Below are 12759 nucleotides of genomic sequence, written 5' to 3' on the forward strand. Positions count from 1 at the left end.
AAAGGGGGGGGGGGGGCACAAAACAAACAGAAGACAAAAGATGGAAATATATGCTTGACTTTGAGTCATTACATAAAATGGACCAACGCTGCAAGAAGCACTGAGACTGGGTTATTATATAAATCATAATCCTAAAAAGAGTACCAAGCGGTGTCTGGAAAATAAAGCCAACATGGAAGTAACAAAAACTGCAGTTCCTCGAACGGCCACTTGACGCTGGTTTCAGAGGTGATCAATCTCCATAAGACCCAATATTTAAATGCCCAACAGTAAAAAAACAACTTGGTACAAAAAACAGTTTTGGTCTAAGCTAATTTCCTCATTCATGAAGACTGTATGGGGCGTTTAAAGTTACTGGTATGTATAATTAGGGCATGGCCACTTTGAGTCACAGGCGGGTGATGTCACAGATGGCTGTTTTCAGTAACCAGGCTTCATTTAGCTCCACCCACATTCCAAGTCTTTGCCCAATTTTAGATTACTAATCACTAATCAACATTGCCACCAGGCAACCAGTGGAAGTGAATGAAAACAGGTTAATTAGTGGGCTTCATAGGTGCTGGTAGGCAGATTTTGTTACCTTTGTACAGAGTCGAGCTAGCTGTCTTTATGCTATGCTAAGCTAACTGACTGCTCACAGTAGCTTTACATTTACCACACAGACATGAGAGTGATGTCGATCTTCTCATCTTACTCTCTGCAAGAAAGCAAATAAGTGCATTTCCCAAAATGTTGAACTATTACTTTATTAATATTAACAGTATTAGAATGCTACCTTTACAGTTCATTTGATCATATTTCACAAGGATGAGGAGGACTAGAAGAAGTGTTCTTAATATCCCAATAAAGAAAAAGTAATTCTACCCAGAGCTTCTGTCTGTAATTACCCCGTCTCTCAACAGTCTTATGTAGTGAATGCTAAACTTTAAATGGCAAAAATGATGATCACTCACAAGTAAATTATTTAGCAGAAACTCTTTGTCTGGAGATATTCAGTCTTTCTCTGGCAACGGGTGTAATGAAAGCATGCTGCAGCCCTTGTATGGTTAGGTCCAAGTGCAGACCCATCTCTGTGAAGCACAGCTCTGCAGCCATAAGACCTAATGCTTCTGACAAGATTGGGGAGGTTATTCAAGTGTGAAGTACAAAGAGATGCCTAGCTGTCACTAGTATCCCATTATCTGTCATCATCTACAGCGACCTCAATCTCTGAAATGCAGTGTATATGTGAGATTTGGGCTAATGGATGATGCCAAAGACACTGCACCTGTCTGAGCACATCAGGATCATTATCACCTTTACTCACATGTGGTTCTCACCAGGACTTTGACTGCATGGAATGGGTGCTAACAGGAAACGGACTGAAAGTACAGACAGGATACAAACAACAGCATGTACCTCAAATCCACTGATGTGATGAAGAATGACAACGGAGAAAAGAACATGATCTCATGGATGTACGGGCATACAACACATATATGCTTTCGAATTTCATAGGGCACTTTACATAAACCTTACTGCATCTACAAAAATGTAGGCATGTGATAAAGCACAGCAATTTATGCACACAGATTATGAAATCACATATAGCACAGCAATTCCACTCGTTTCACTGAGCAAAGTGCGATTGCACATCTTAACCACTGTTAGCCTGCTAAGAATCTGTCCTGGCATCCAAACACTTGTTTCTAGTATTGTGCTGGTATGCTTTCAGGAACACAGATTTATTCAATTTTTCATCATTGTGTTCACTAATCCATCTATTTCTCTCTGATCTCTATTTTCCTCTTTCACCTTTCATTGTTTTCTCGTTCTGGGAGAAAAAGTAGGTTATATATTCTTTGTCTTTCCTCTTCCATTTTTATCCAGTTCAATTACATGCCCCCCTTTTCCAAATCGGCTCTGTTACATTCCTTAAAAATCTGCATCAATGCGACTGCAAGCTGCTTAATGTCTCACTTTGTATGTATCATTCTACTTTTGCTTCCCTACTTCTTTGTCCTTTCACATCTTTTGCACATGATCATCTATTTTCTCTCCTCTTGATCACACAGTTGATGGATGTACCTGAATGTATCTTTAATGACCAGGGTTAAATACTGGAAATTTAAACAGCTGCACAAACTTGGACATTTTTCGCCTGTGTGTCCTGTTGATCTGTGTGTACTTATTTGTTGCTGTAATTAAGACTGAATATTAAGTACGGATAAAATACACCTTCTCCAAACTTCATTAAGTTATAATCCTTTGGATTTTCATGGAATCTGTTTGATCCAATTTATTATATTTTTATATATTATATATTTTATACTACTTCAATGTATTTACATTCTGTGATTACTGTATATCCTAGATTTTCTTTCTTTGTAGTGGCAGAGTCCGCCATATTCATGCTGTATACAAATTGCTCTCACATGGGAAATGATGCATGTATGTAATCCAGAGTTACTGTTCGTAGTTTTATATCTCCGATAGCCGCTTCACTGTCCACCATTTTTTCTCCCACATACATATTAGAGCTGTGTTACTGCTAACCCTAACCCAACATTTCATACCTCTGTAGCTTTAAAAGCAAGTCACTGGTGAAACATAGGATGACTTTTGCTATGAAGTAGTCACAGGAAAAGCAATGTATTTGTCATAGAGGTTATCGCTGACAGAAATGTATTATGTTGGAGTAATGGAACAAGAAGTAGCAGCCACAGTCAGCTAGATGAAAAGCTTCAGGCAACACACTGCAAACCTCCAATTCCTCAGCAATGAAACCAACTTTACAGTGCCCTGTTGTTAGGCCAATTATATTACAACTTTAAAGGCATAATGAGTAGGATTTTCCCAAAGAACAATGTCTGCACTCATACAAACATAATGCCTCTCAATCACTATTTATGACTCACTAGAAGTGGGTGGTGGTGTCTTTATCTGCAGAGACCCTGCCCTCTACCTGTATTTTCTTATTTATTTGCTTTGTTTGAGCAAAATAATTAGAGTGTGTTTTAATATATTATTGCATATTCTAGTGAATGAATAACATAACAAATTATAAAACACATTTTATGATTAATCATCTGCGTTTCTGTGTTTAAAATTAAACTTTATTTATGACAGAAAATGTTAATATTCTACAATAATACTTTTAAAATCATAAGAGTACCTTCAGCCCTACACAGGAGAGTGACAAGTGAAAGCTGTACTACTTTTTACACACATCTTCCACTTCATTCACTCATCTGTTTCATTACAGAACCTCAAAATAATTTTCTTCAGAGAAACTAAAATGCACCGTTGTATAAGATTCCCTGCAGGAGGATGATGGATCTCACAGCACGGCACTCCTATTCTCAGAAAGCCATAGATTTGGTCCAGCAGCCAAATGCAAGCTGTAAGAATAGAGGGTGGTGAGCTGGGATGCACCCCTGTTGTGAATGCAGATTGGGCACTGGCATTCGTCAGAGATCTCTGAGGTGCTGAGTGAAGCATGGCAGTCCACCAGCCACGCAGGACCCCTGAGGTGTCTGTCCTCTCTGCCTGACTGAAAAATGGATCAAAGCTAAGAAGCAGAAATGACAGCCCCTGTTTGGTCTAATCTCATTTCACAGGAATGGGTGACTTCTGCCGAGACCACTAGATAGGCAACAGGAAAGCATAAACACTCTCTCTCTCTCTCTGTCTCTGTCTATCTCCCTCGCTCCGAACACTCTATAGTCAATCAGGGTCATGCAAAAACCGCCTTGGGCCCGCTAGGAAAATTGTACATGGGCAGGCAGCTCAGCTGTGAACCAAACTACAGGGAGAGTGAAAGAGAGGAGCTGGTTAAGGTGACAGGGAAAAGAAAATGTGACAGATGTAACAAGGTGATTGTTTGATGATGCGAATATAAAAATGGTCTGGTGATGCAATCCCATGCTGGCTTGGGTAGGGTGATTATAATTGTAAGCAGTGAGATTGGAGCTGTGTTCCAGGCAGAATGGGAACTGTGCAGACTGTGGTGAATTATACTTCTGTATGGATATCAGTCTCGCAGATAGTTAGAGCTGATAAAGATAGAGCAGTGAGGAAAACAACATGAACCTCATACCTTCCATGAATCACTTTCTCTTTTGGTTTCTTTCTGAGTCTTGATTTAATCTTTTTTCTTTTTTTAGGTTAGGGGCTAATTCGTACACCGTCTCCCCTCTCATCACACATTTACCCTCTTTCCATCGCAGAACGAAGAACAGAAGTCAAAGGGCAGAGGCGAGAAAGCCTTCACCCAGGCACATATGCTCCCATGGCAGCCAGTGTCACAGCAACCAATGGCCCCCCTCTCCCACCATGGAACCCACCCTGCCATCTGTCTCATTAACCTGGGTTAGCAGCATACTGCCCTAGACTGTGTGTGTGGACGTCTGTGTTTGAAAACAAAAAGGAGATACGGCATGTAGTAAAGCAAAAACGATGGAGAGGAAAGAAGCTAAAGAAAGAGATGACCGAGTGAGAGACAGACAAACAGACATTGAGGCATTGATCCATATCCGTGCAATTGTGCATGAATGTGAGAGTTTTCTTTTAGGGCTGGTGTGAGGTCATAGTTCCACCGGGTGCATAGTGCAGTTTAATGTCAGTCTACTAACATTACGGCTGAGGGCTTGAGGATGCTGACAGGACACCTCTGTGACATCTAGTGCAACATGTACAGAGTGTCTAAAATATGCTTTGAGGTCAAAGATAGGACAAATACAAAACACACCTTACACACACTAACAGTGTGAATGGTCAGGAGCATGATGTTCAACTCATGTTTAAGCCTTGCTGACTATGAATCATGGTTTACTGCTGGGTTACGACCATGCCTAAACATAAAACTATACAGAATGTCACGCTATCACTACAAAGTAAAGCATTACTGTAATCACATTACATTTTTCTGTAATGCAGTAATGTAACGTATTACTGTTCCTAAATTCACTAATCACATGACATATACTAAACAATTATGTTGTTGCTTATGTTATATGAGTTCTTCAATTATCTGCACAATTGGCAGAAGAATCAAACGTGCCTTTTAATGCACGTTCAGCCGGGGCGCTCTTATGCTGACTCCAAGGAGGAATAGGTTATTTGGCACATGATACGAGAGACTGCTCCTCATGAGGTATAACCACTACTTTAGTTATAAACGTCAAATAAGCTGGACTAGTCTAGTATAAAGTCATGGTCAAGAGTACAAGCAAGTGACTGAGTGAATGAGTTTGTTCGTTAAACATAGTTCATATATGTGATCTCAGGCTATGTTGCGGAGTAATGCAAAAGTAATGCAATAGTAGTGTAACAAATTATTTTCTATCACAAATGTCTCAACTTCTAATATCCTGTGCTGTAGTGGATGCCAATTTGTCTCAGAATGTGGATAGCAAAACCCAGGAACACATTTTATTTCTTCAGAGACAGATGAAAGAAATGCTGAAGGAGAGATTGCATTGAGTTACAGAAGCGAGTGAAACAGAGGTTCACCCAGTCGTGACGTCAGGACTTTGACTCTCTCTGGCTCTCTGAGCTTCTTTTGATTTTCTGAACTGTGCTGTTTACTCCACCCCTGGCATTTGTTCTTAGAAGTGTACACCATGTCATTCAATAAAGAGTTACTGAAGGAGGAAAAACACTGTGAGAAATATCTAACTTGCTAACTGTCAGCTAGCAAGCTACCTAGCTGACAGTCAGCAAGTTCCAGTTATGTCACTAAATCCTACACACTGGTCCTTTAAAGGTCAGCACTGTCAAGACAACTTACTTTTAGTCAGTGGTGCAAATTTGTGTGTGACCAGGCCTTTATCATGTTTGCAATGTTATTTTCCCATTAGAGTTAGAACATAGCGGATTTCCTGTTCCAATCAGCAAGACATATAAGCACATTTCATACAGTGGCAATGCAAAGTGCTTTAAAGTTTAAGTCATTATTACAGCACTTAAGTAAGTAATAATTTGTTATTATCAGTATCTCTTAATTGAGTTTATATTAATTAAGCATCAGTAGAAGTATAACTTGTAATATTGGGACTTATTTGCTGCTTCTGGGTAAATTGAGCTTGCCTATCTTTTTTGCAGTAGCGTCTTAACTACACATGGGTGCAGTGTGGGCTTCACCTTGAATTCTACTGTTTGAGTCAGAACAACGCTGAAAGCTGACATTTTTTCATGTTTATTGAGTTAAGTATTCATTTCTCACTGTGTGTGCCTTTTATCTCAGTATGACTACAGTCACACACAACACGTCTGTCTTTCTTTATCTGTGGACAAGGAAGTGGGACAGAGGAACAGAGTTTTGATCTTCTTGTGTTTGATTGCCACTCAGACTGTAGAGCAGACAAGCTGAGAAGCTCCATCAGTTCTCCGATGTGTTAATTGGGACGTGAGACAAACAACAGGTGAGGAGAGGTCCATAAGGGCATGACATAAAGAGTGTGAAAAGGTAGAGGAAGTGTTGATGAGAGTAGAGACAATCTTGGAAAAAACTTAAGGAAAATTTGTATTACATGCCTGCAGGCTGCACTTTGGTGAATTCAGGAGATTTAAAGCTAAAGAAAAGGCTAGACTAAACATAGATGAGGCATATAGAGGGGAGGATTGGTGATGAATAGAACATGAAAGCAAAAAGGTCAGCGTGGATGAGATGTAGCGCCGTGAGGAATGGGGAAGATTGTGGAGAAAGGACAAGCAATAGAGGTTAAAAGAGAAAGAGAGAGACAAAAAACCGAACTGATCAAAGGAAGGATTTACAGAGGGGCAGGAACACACATTTGCGCATGCACTGAATCTGTGCTAGATAAGTTAATTCATCCTGGACTTAACTGGCTTACAAGCTCCATTAGGCAAAGTTTCAAGATGCCCTTAAAATGAACCAAATACCAAAGTGTGTGGCTGTGAATTTTCAGTAATGCAGATGCAGCAGTTGCCTTGGGGTACAATTCAACAGTATTCTATAGCAGTAAACTATTAATAAAAAAGCAGATGAGTTTTACTCAATAAAAATATGATTATATAGTTTTTCTAATACAAACGGAAATGTGTGACTTGCCATAACTGGTCATGGAAATTTGCAGTCTTGCGATAGAAAGAAATAATGGCGATTCAGCACAAATGAATTCATCAAATAATCAAATCTCTGATCTAATCAAAGGACGTCTGCACATTTGACCACTTATATAAAATAATCACATCAACAAACATTTATGCCAAACTTACTTACTTCTTCCTGCTTCTCACCCCCACTCTGTAAAATACCCTTTTACGGCATTCTCCTATAAAAATGAGTCAGCTTAAAACAAATAGTCAGCTCTTTTAAACCAACTCATGGAGCTAATGTTAGCTTAATTAGCTAACTAGTCACGGTTGATAACATCTGCCAGCAGTAATCATCATTTCAGCTGGTAACATCTATGGTCACCGGCTACAAATGAGAAATCCTAGCCCCATTGTTTCAAATCTGCCACCATTATCACTATAAATCATGGCAGTATTCACTTGATGGGAAACCGGTGAGGGATTGTGTCCTTGTCACTGTTGTTGTGACGGGGGAAGTTACTTTGAACAAAAAATCTACTAATTGCCTGACGCACAGGATCAGGGCAACTTACATTTTACATGCATATGTTTAAAATAATCTAAGTATTTCCACATATCTCATCTAAAAGGTGCAGTAGGTAACTTTTATAAAAATATATATTTTTTTTAATTTTAGCTTAAACTTTGACTATATCCTGACAGTAGTATATGAGACAGATAATATGTGGAAAAAATCAAACTGTGCTTCAGGAAAAAAATTACCTACTGAAGCTTTAAACTGTTATATTAACATTTTAATATAGGCTAAAAAGCAGTGTTTTTGCTGCCCTCTCTGGTTGAATGTGTTCAGCCTGTTAAACCTGTAACCATATCAGTTGAAGAATAACATTCATTTTCAGTTTATTAGGTATATCTGGGTAACACTAATGCAGTCTGATACAAGAGCCGTGCACTGAATGCTAGTCAAATCCTAGATAGACAAAATATAAGAAACACCTGTCAGTATAAGGCAATACAATTCAGGGGCACTACAAACTACAGCTGCCAAACTGATCACACAGTTGAATCATTCTAACTTTCACAAAGGTAGGGTTTATTGCAGGGCTGTTACATGAGACTGTGTTAGCTTCTAGGCATACCAATTGTATAAACTCAAAATAGTCTCTGATTCTTTTGGTGCTTTGACATTTAAGACCAACAATTTGAACGACTTCACCCACAAATGTAGACCAACTGTACTACCCAGGATGATAATACACTGTTTTATTCACATGTATTACAAATGTGACCAAGAGACCGAGGTCTTTTCTCTTCTGTTTCAGTCTCCAAGTGGTTGATTGGCTCCTTGTGCTGAAACTTCAAAAGGTGATTGATGATTTTAATTAGATGTTGGGACCCTACTGGGAGCTGACGGAGAGCTAGAGTGCCCTCTTTTGGGCTTGGAGGACTCTGGCTCTCACCCAAATATAGTGGTGGCTGATTACCTACACTGATTCAGGGAGGCAGGGTCACCTGTCAGTTCTGATAATCATGTCCAATTTCTAATCTACAGTCAAAGTTACTGTAAATCTCTACCTTTCTTGTATTCAGAGCTATAAAGACAGACATGTTGAAAAGCAAAAGATAATTATATTGTTCAAAACACAAGGGTATGTACAATCATGTTGCTTGGCAAAAAAAAGGCTATGTTAGATCTGAACGTTTTACTTAAAACCATACAAAAGGTCATAGCTCTTTCTGTATTGATGACGGATGGCTTTTGTGCCATGCAGCCACTTAATCGCCAAACAAGAAGCTCTGATTGGCTGCTGCACTGGACAAAAAGAGATCAGACTCCTCAAGAACCAGAGGCAAATAGCAAAGCACGTTTGCATCAGACTGGCACTATCACAGGGAGTTACTGCTGTGATTTACCTTGCTGTTTGTTACACACACCAGAGCTTCTGTCAGCACAGGTTAAGGCAGACTAGCTGGTCTAAGTAATGTGCTCTGACCCAGATCAAGTAATTTACCCTCAGCTAGGGCAGCATTAAAGGTCTGCTTGGCTTGGATTAGTGAATGTAGCTGACTCTAAGGAGTGCAACTGCTGTATATATCAGCAATGTTAATAAAGGGATGGTGCAGGTCTTTAATTTAACTGCAAGAAACTAAAGCTCTGCCCAAATTATTGGGGTAGGGAGGTTGGGCTGAGTCTTGGATTAAAAGGTCTGGCCCACACCTATTTCTATGAACCCCCTCAGAAAAAAACTGCAATCCCCTCTCCCCAATATCTCAAGACAATATATTTGTGCCAAACATAGGACAAAAAAATCCAGTCGCCTGTTGAGTTGAGAAAAGAGCTGATAAATAAAGTATGAAATCTCACAAGGGAAGAATGAACTAAAAAATCAATCTAGGATGAAAAGAAGTTAAAAAACTCTCCACCTCCTGTCAACTAAAAGTAAACATATGAACCCTCCCCCTTTCCTGACTGCCCCGCACTCTCTAATAATTTTCATACAGTCCCTAAATCAATACTGCACTTACACAGACCCAAGTGTATCGACTTTATTAGTGACTGGTGTAAACACAGTCAAGTCCTAATATAACTTCATTCAAAATTTGTCCAGGGTGTATTGTGGCTGTGAGACAAAGTGTACACCCTGGCCCCATGTTGTCCTTTCTCCTTGCCATCAACTGCGGCACACAAACAGGATCTGTTTCTGTTTCCTGCTGCAGTTGTAAGATATTCTTGTATTTGCAGTAGGTGCAGGCTATGGTTTTGCCTGCGCATGTAATCTGGTCAGGTTATTTGTCTGCTTTGTATTGTGGCTGTAGGCTGGTTCTGTCTGTGCTGTTCTCAGTGTTGTTTTTTGTGGTCTGTTGGGATGTAAGCTGTTAAGGTTTGTGTCTGTGCTCAGAGTCAGTGCCAGGTGTTATGCATTTCACGCTCACTGCCTTCCGTCTCACTTGGGGCTCAGCAGCTACCCTCACACACACACACACACGTCACAGATACAAAAAAACAGCACATGCCCCCCTTCAAATTGCCTTCCTTTGTGCTCATTGTCTCTTTCTCACCTATCATCTCCAGTTTTTCTTTTCAGACAGAATCGGCTGCCTGCCATTATTAGTCAGTCTTCACTACAACTTTTGCGCTGTTTCTTTCTGTTGCTTTCTCTGTTGTTTGTCTCTTCGACTGTTCTTCTTGTCTGTCTCTCTTTTGCCACGTCCGCCTCTTTCTTCCACTAATGACCTGTCTGCTCATCCCCATTACATCACTGTGTTGTCTGAGTTAATTTTTGCTTCATTTTTTCTCTCGACACACACACACACACCTGCCTGTCATGGATGGAGGGGGTGACCACCATGCAGCTTGCCAATCTGCTCAGTATATCAGTAATGCTGCACACACACCAGAGATGATTCATCACAAGACTGCAAAAACTCACAAATCAAACGAAGCAGAAAGCAAACGCTCACCCCTAAATACTTTCACAGCATGTAAGAGCACATACAGAAAACAAACCCACCACCTCAACTTTGACAAAATCTTAGTTTCTATTACAGCTCTTTTCTTTTTCCCCACTCTCCCTTTCAACATTAGGACAAACACCTTTCACCTTTACTTCCACACTTATAATTATACCCAACTCTTACCGTGATAGTGGGGATTGCTGTGACGAGCGAGTAGATGAGCACAGGGGGGATCTTGCTGGTGTCGTCCGGACCAGGGTAGGGCTTGGAAAAGGTCTTGTCGTAGCAGAAGAAGCCCTGGATGTGCACGGGGAAGGTGTCTGTATACTCGAAGTAGTAAGCCAGCAGCACCGTCCCAGCCATGATCACCAGCTGGAAATAGAACATTATCCCTCCGTTAGGAACCGAGAGGACAAAAAAGGATGGAGAGGCGGAGGAGGTGGAAGAGGAGGAGGAGGAGGAGAGGAAGAGGGGAGAGTCAAGTCCCTGTTCCCCTCAGCCACAGGGAGATGCATAGGAAATACGAGAGAAAGACCGAGTGAGTGAGGTTCAGTGTTTGGATCAGAGAGAGAGAGAGAGAGAGAGAGAGATAACAAGACAAGAAAGAGAAAGGGAAATCTGCAAGAGGAGGCTCCTCTCTTCAATAGATGAATACAGGAACAAAAAACAGAATAAAAGAGGGTTCCGTGGCAGCAGAAGCAGCAAAAACAGAGAATTGCATAGAGAGCGATCGAGAGAATGAGAGAGCAATAGAGATAGAGAGAGAGGAAGGGAAGGAGGGAGGTGGGAGGGAGAGAAAGGGGGAGTGCTGCCAGCACTCATGAAATCTACTACAGTTGAGCTGTGGGTGTATATGTAGATACCGTGTGTGTGTGTGTAGAATATATGAATGTGTGTGATAAGAGCATGTGCAGTGTGTTTTTGCAGACGTGGTTCTCACCCTGAGCTGAGGTCTCTGCTAAAAAGTTGAATTCTTAAAATACTTGTAGGAACTTCTCTCTACTCTACTACTACTCCACTCTAATGTCTGTAGGTATAAATGAGAAATAATTATGTATAAATACCTGATCTGATGTTTTTTGGCAGAGGTAAAACTGGAATTAATCATGTCCGATGTTTCAATCTGTGATAAGAGTGTATAAAACAGCTAAATATGGAGCCAGAAGTTTAGTCACTTCTGCACTACCTGCTCAGTGCCAAATGTTAGGTAATCAATTAGCAACCAGCAGGTGAACATGGTGGAGCATTTAGCAGCTAAAGAGACAGATTTTTCTCCCATGAGTTAATGAAGACTCATGAATATTGGGCTTACAATCATCAAATGGACACAAACACGACTCCAAATTAATTCTAGTCGCTGTGAGTCTGCTGGATGTGTAAATAAGCAACTGTTTGCTGACTACTTATAAACCTTAAAGGTGAAACTGTGTCAGGTGTTATTTAAATTAAAGTGATCATGAAATGCAATATATATATGTTAAGACACTGACAGGTACACTGACACACAAAACAAAAATGAACTTAACCATTCAATAGTCCATTAAAACTAAAGAGATGCCTATTTACAAATCAATTAGACAAGTCTAATATTCACTTTCTTTTTAGTTCTGGTGTGGTTCCCACCAACTCCTGAGTGATATATCTGGCTCTTTAGTTACTAAATGATTCACTATGTTCACCAGCTAATCACTAACTCTGACGCGGGGCAGGGAGAGGCAGAACATGTTTTCACTGAACAAAGCTGGCTGCTGCTTGAAACGAGGTTGGTGAGATCGCTAGGATTAAACCAAAACCGTAAAGTTGTGTGATGAAAAAAACAGAACAATGAGCTGAAAGAGGTTAACTAATAAAAAAAAGAGATAAAATCCTTCATCACTATAAGCAGCTCTTTACACATTACACATAGGGATTTGAACCAGTGTTAATATGAAACGACTTTATTAGTGCAGCTTTAATATTAAAGTCTAATATGATTTTGATGCACAGAGATGTTTTCTTCCAATATTATTTTCTAATGGCATTTGAGATAACACCATTCAGTATCTGTAGCTGTAAGTTTAAGAATTGGATGTAATGAAATGCTATTGCGCTTGACAACAGAGAGAAGAGGCTGAGGGTGGCAGTCTGAAGCCCTCTGGGATGTTCAGCTCAAAGTCACATCACTCTGACTCCACCCACAGCTGTGGCACAAACACTTGCCCACTGCATGCACTAACATGTACAGTAAATGTACTGTATATACAGTATGTACAAGTGTAACCA

The 12759-nt window shown here is 40.2% G+C and overlaps 1 protein-coding gene across 2 annotated transcripts in view; it reads right to left on the reverse strand.

Annotated features, from left to right (window-relative positions):
• The window catches only part of plppr2a (phospholipid phosphatase related 2a), a 22781-nt gene extending 11830 nt beyond the window's left edge, over positions 1-10951 (reverse strand). For both annotated transcript variants that reach the window (XM_035654354.1, XM_035654353.1), the window contains exon 1: positions 10681-10951. In XM_035654354.1, coding sequence (XP_035510247.1) covers positions 10681-10884 — 204 coding nt within the window. In that variant the 5' untranslated portion in view covers positions 10885-10951. The remainder of the gene's footprint in view (positions 1-10680) is intronic.
• Positions 10952-12759: the final 1808 nt, after the last annotated feature.

This window comes from Morone saxatilis, unplaced genomic scaffold, assembly GCF_004916995.1.
Source record: "Morone saxatilis isolate NCDOM2014 unplaced genomic scaffold, NCSU_SB_2.0 Contig14, whole genome shotgun sequence".
In the NCBI taxonomy this organism is placed as follows: Eukaryota; Metazoa; Chordata; class Actinopteri; family Moronidae; genus Morone; species Morone saxatilis.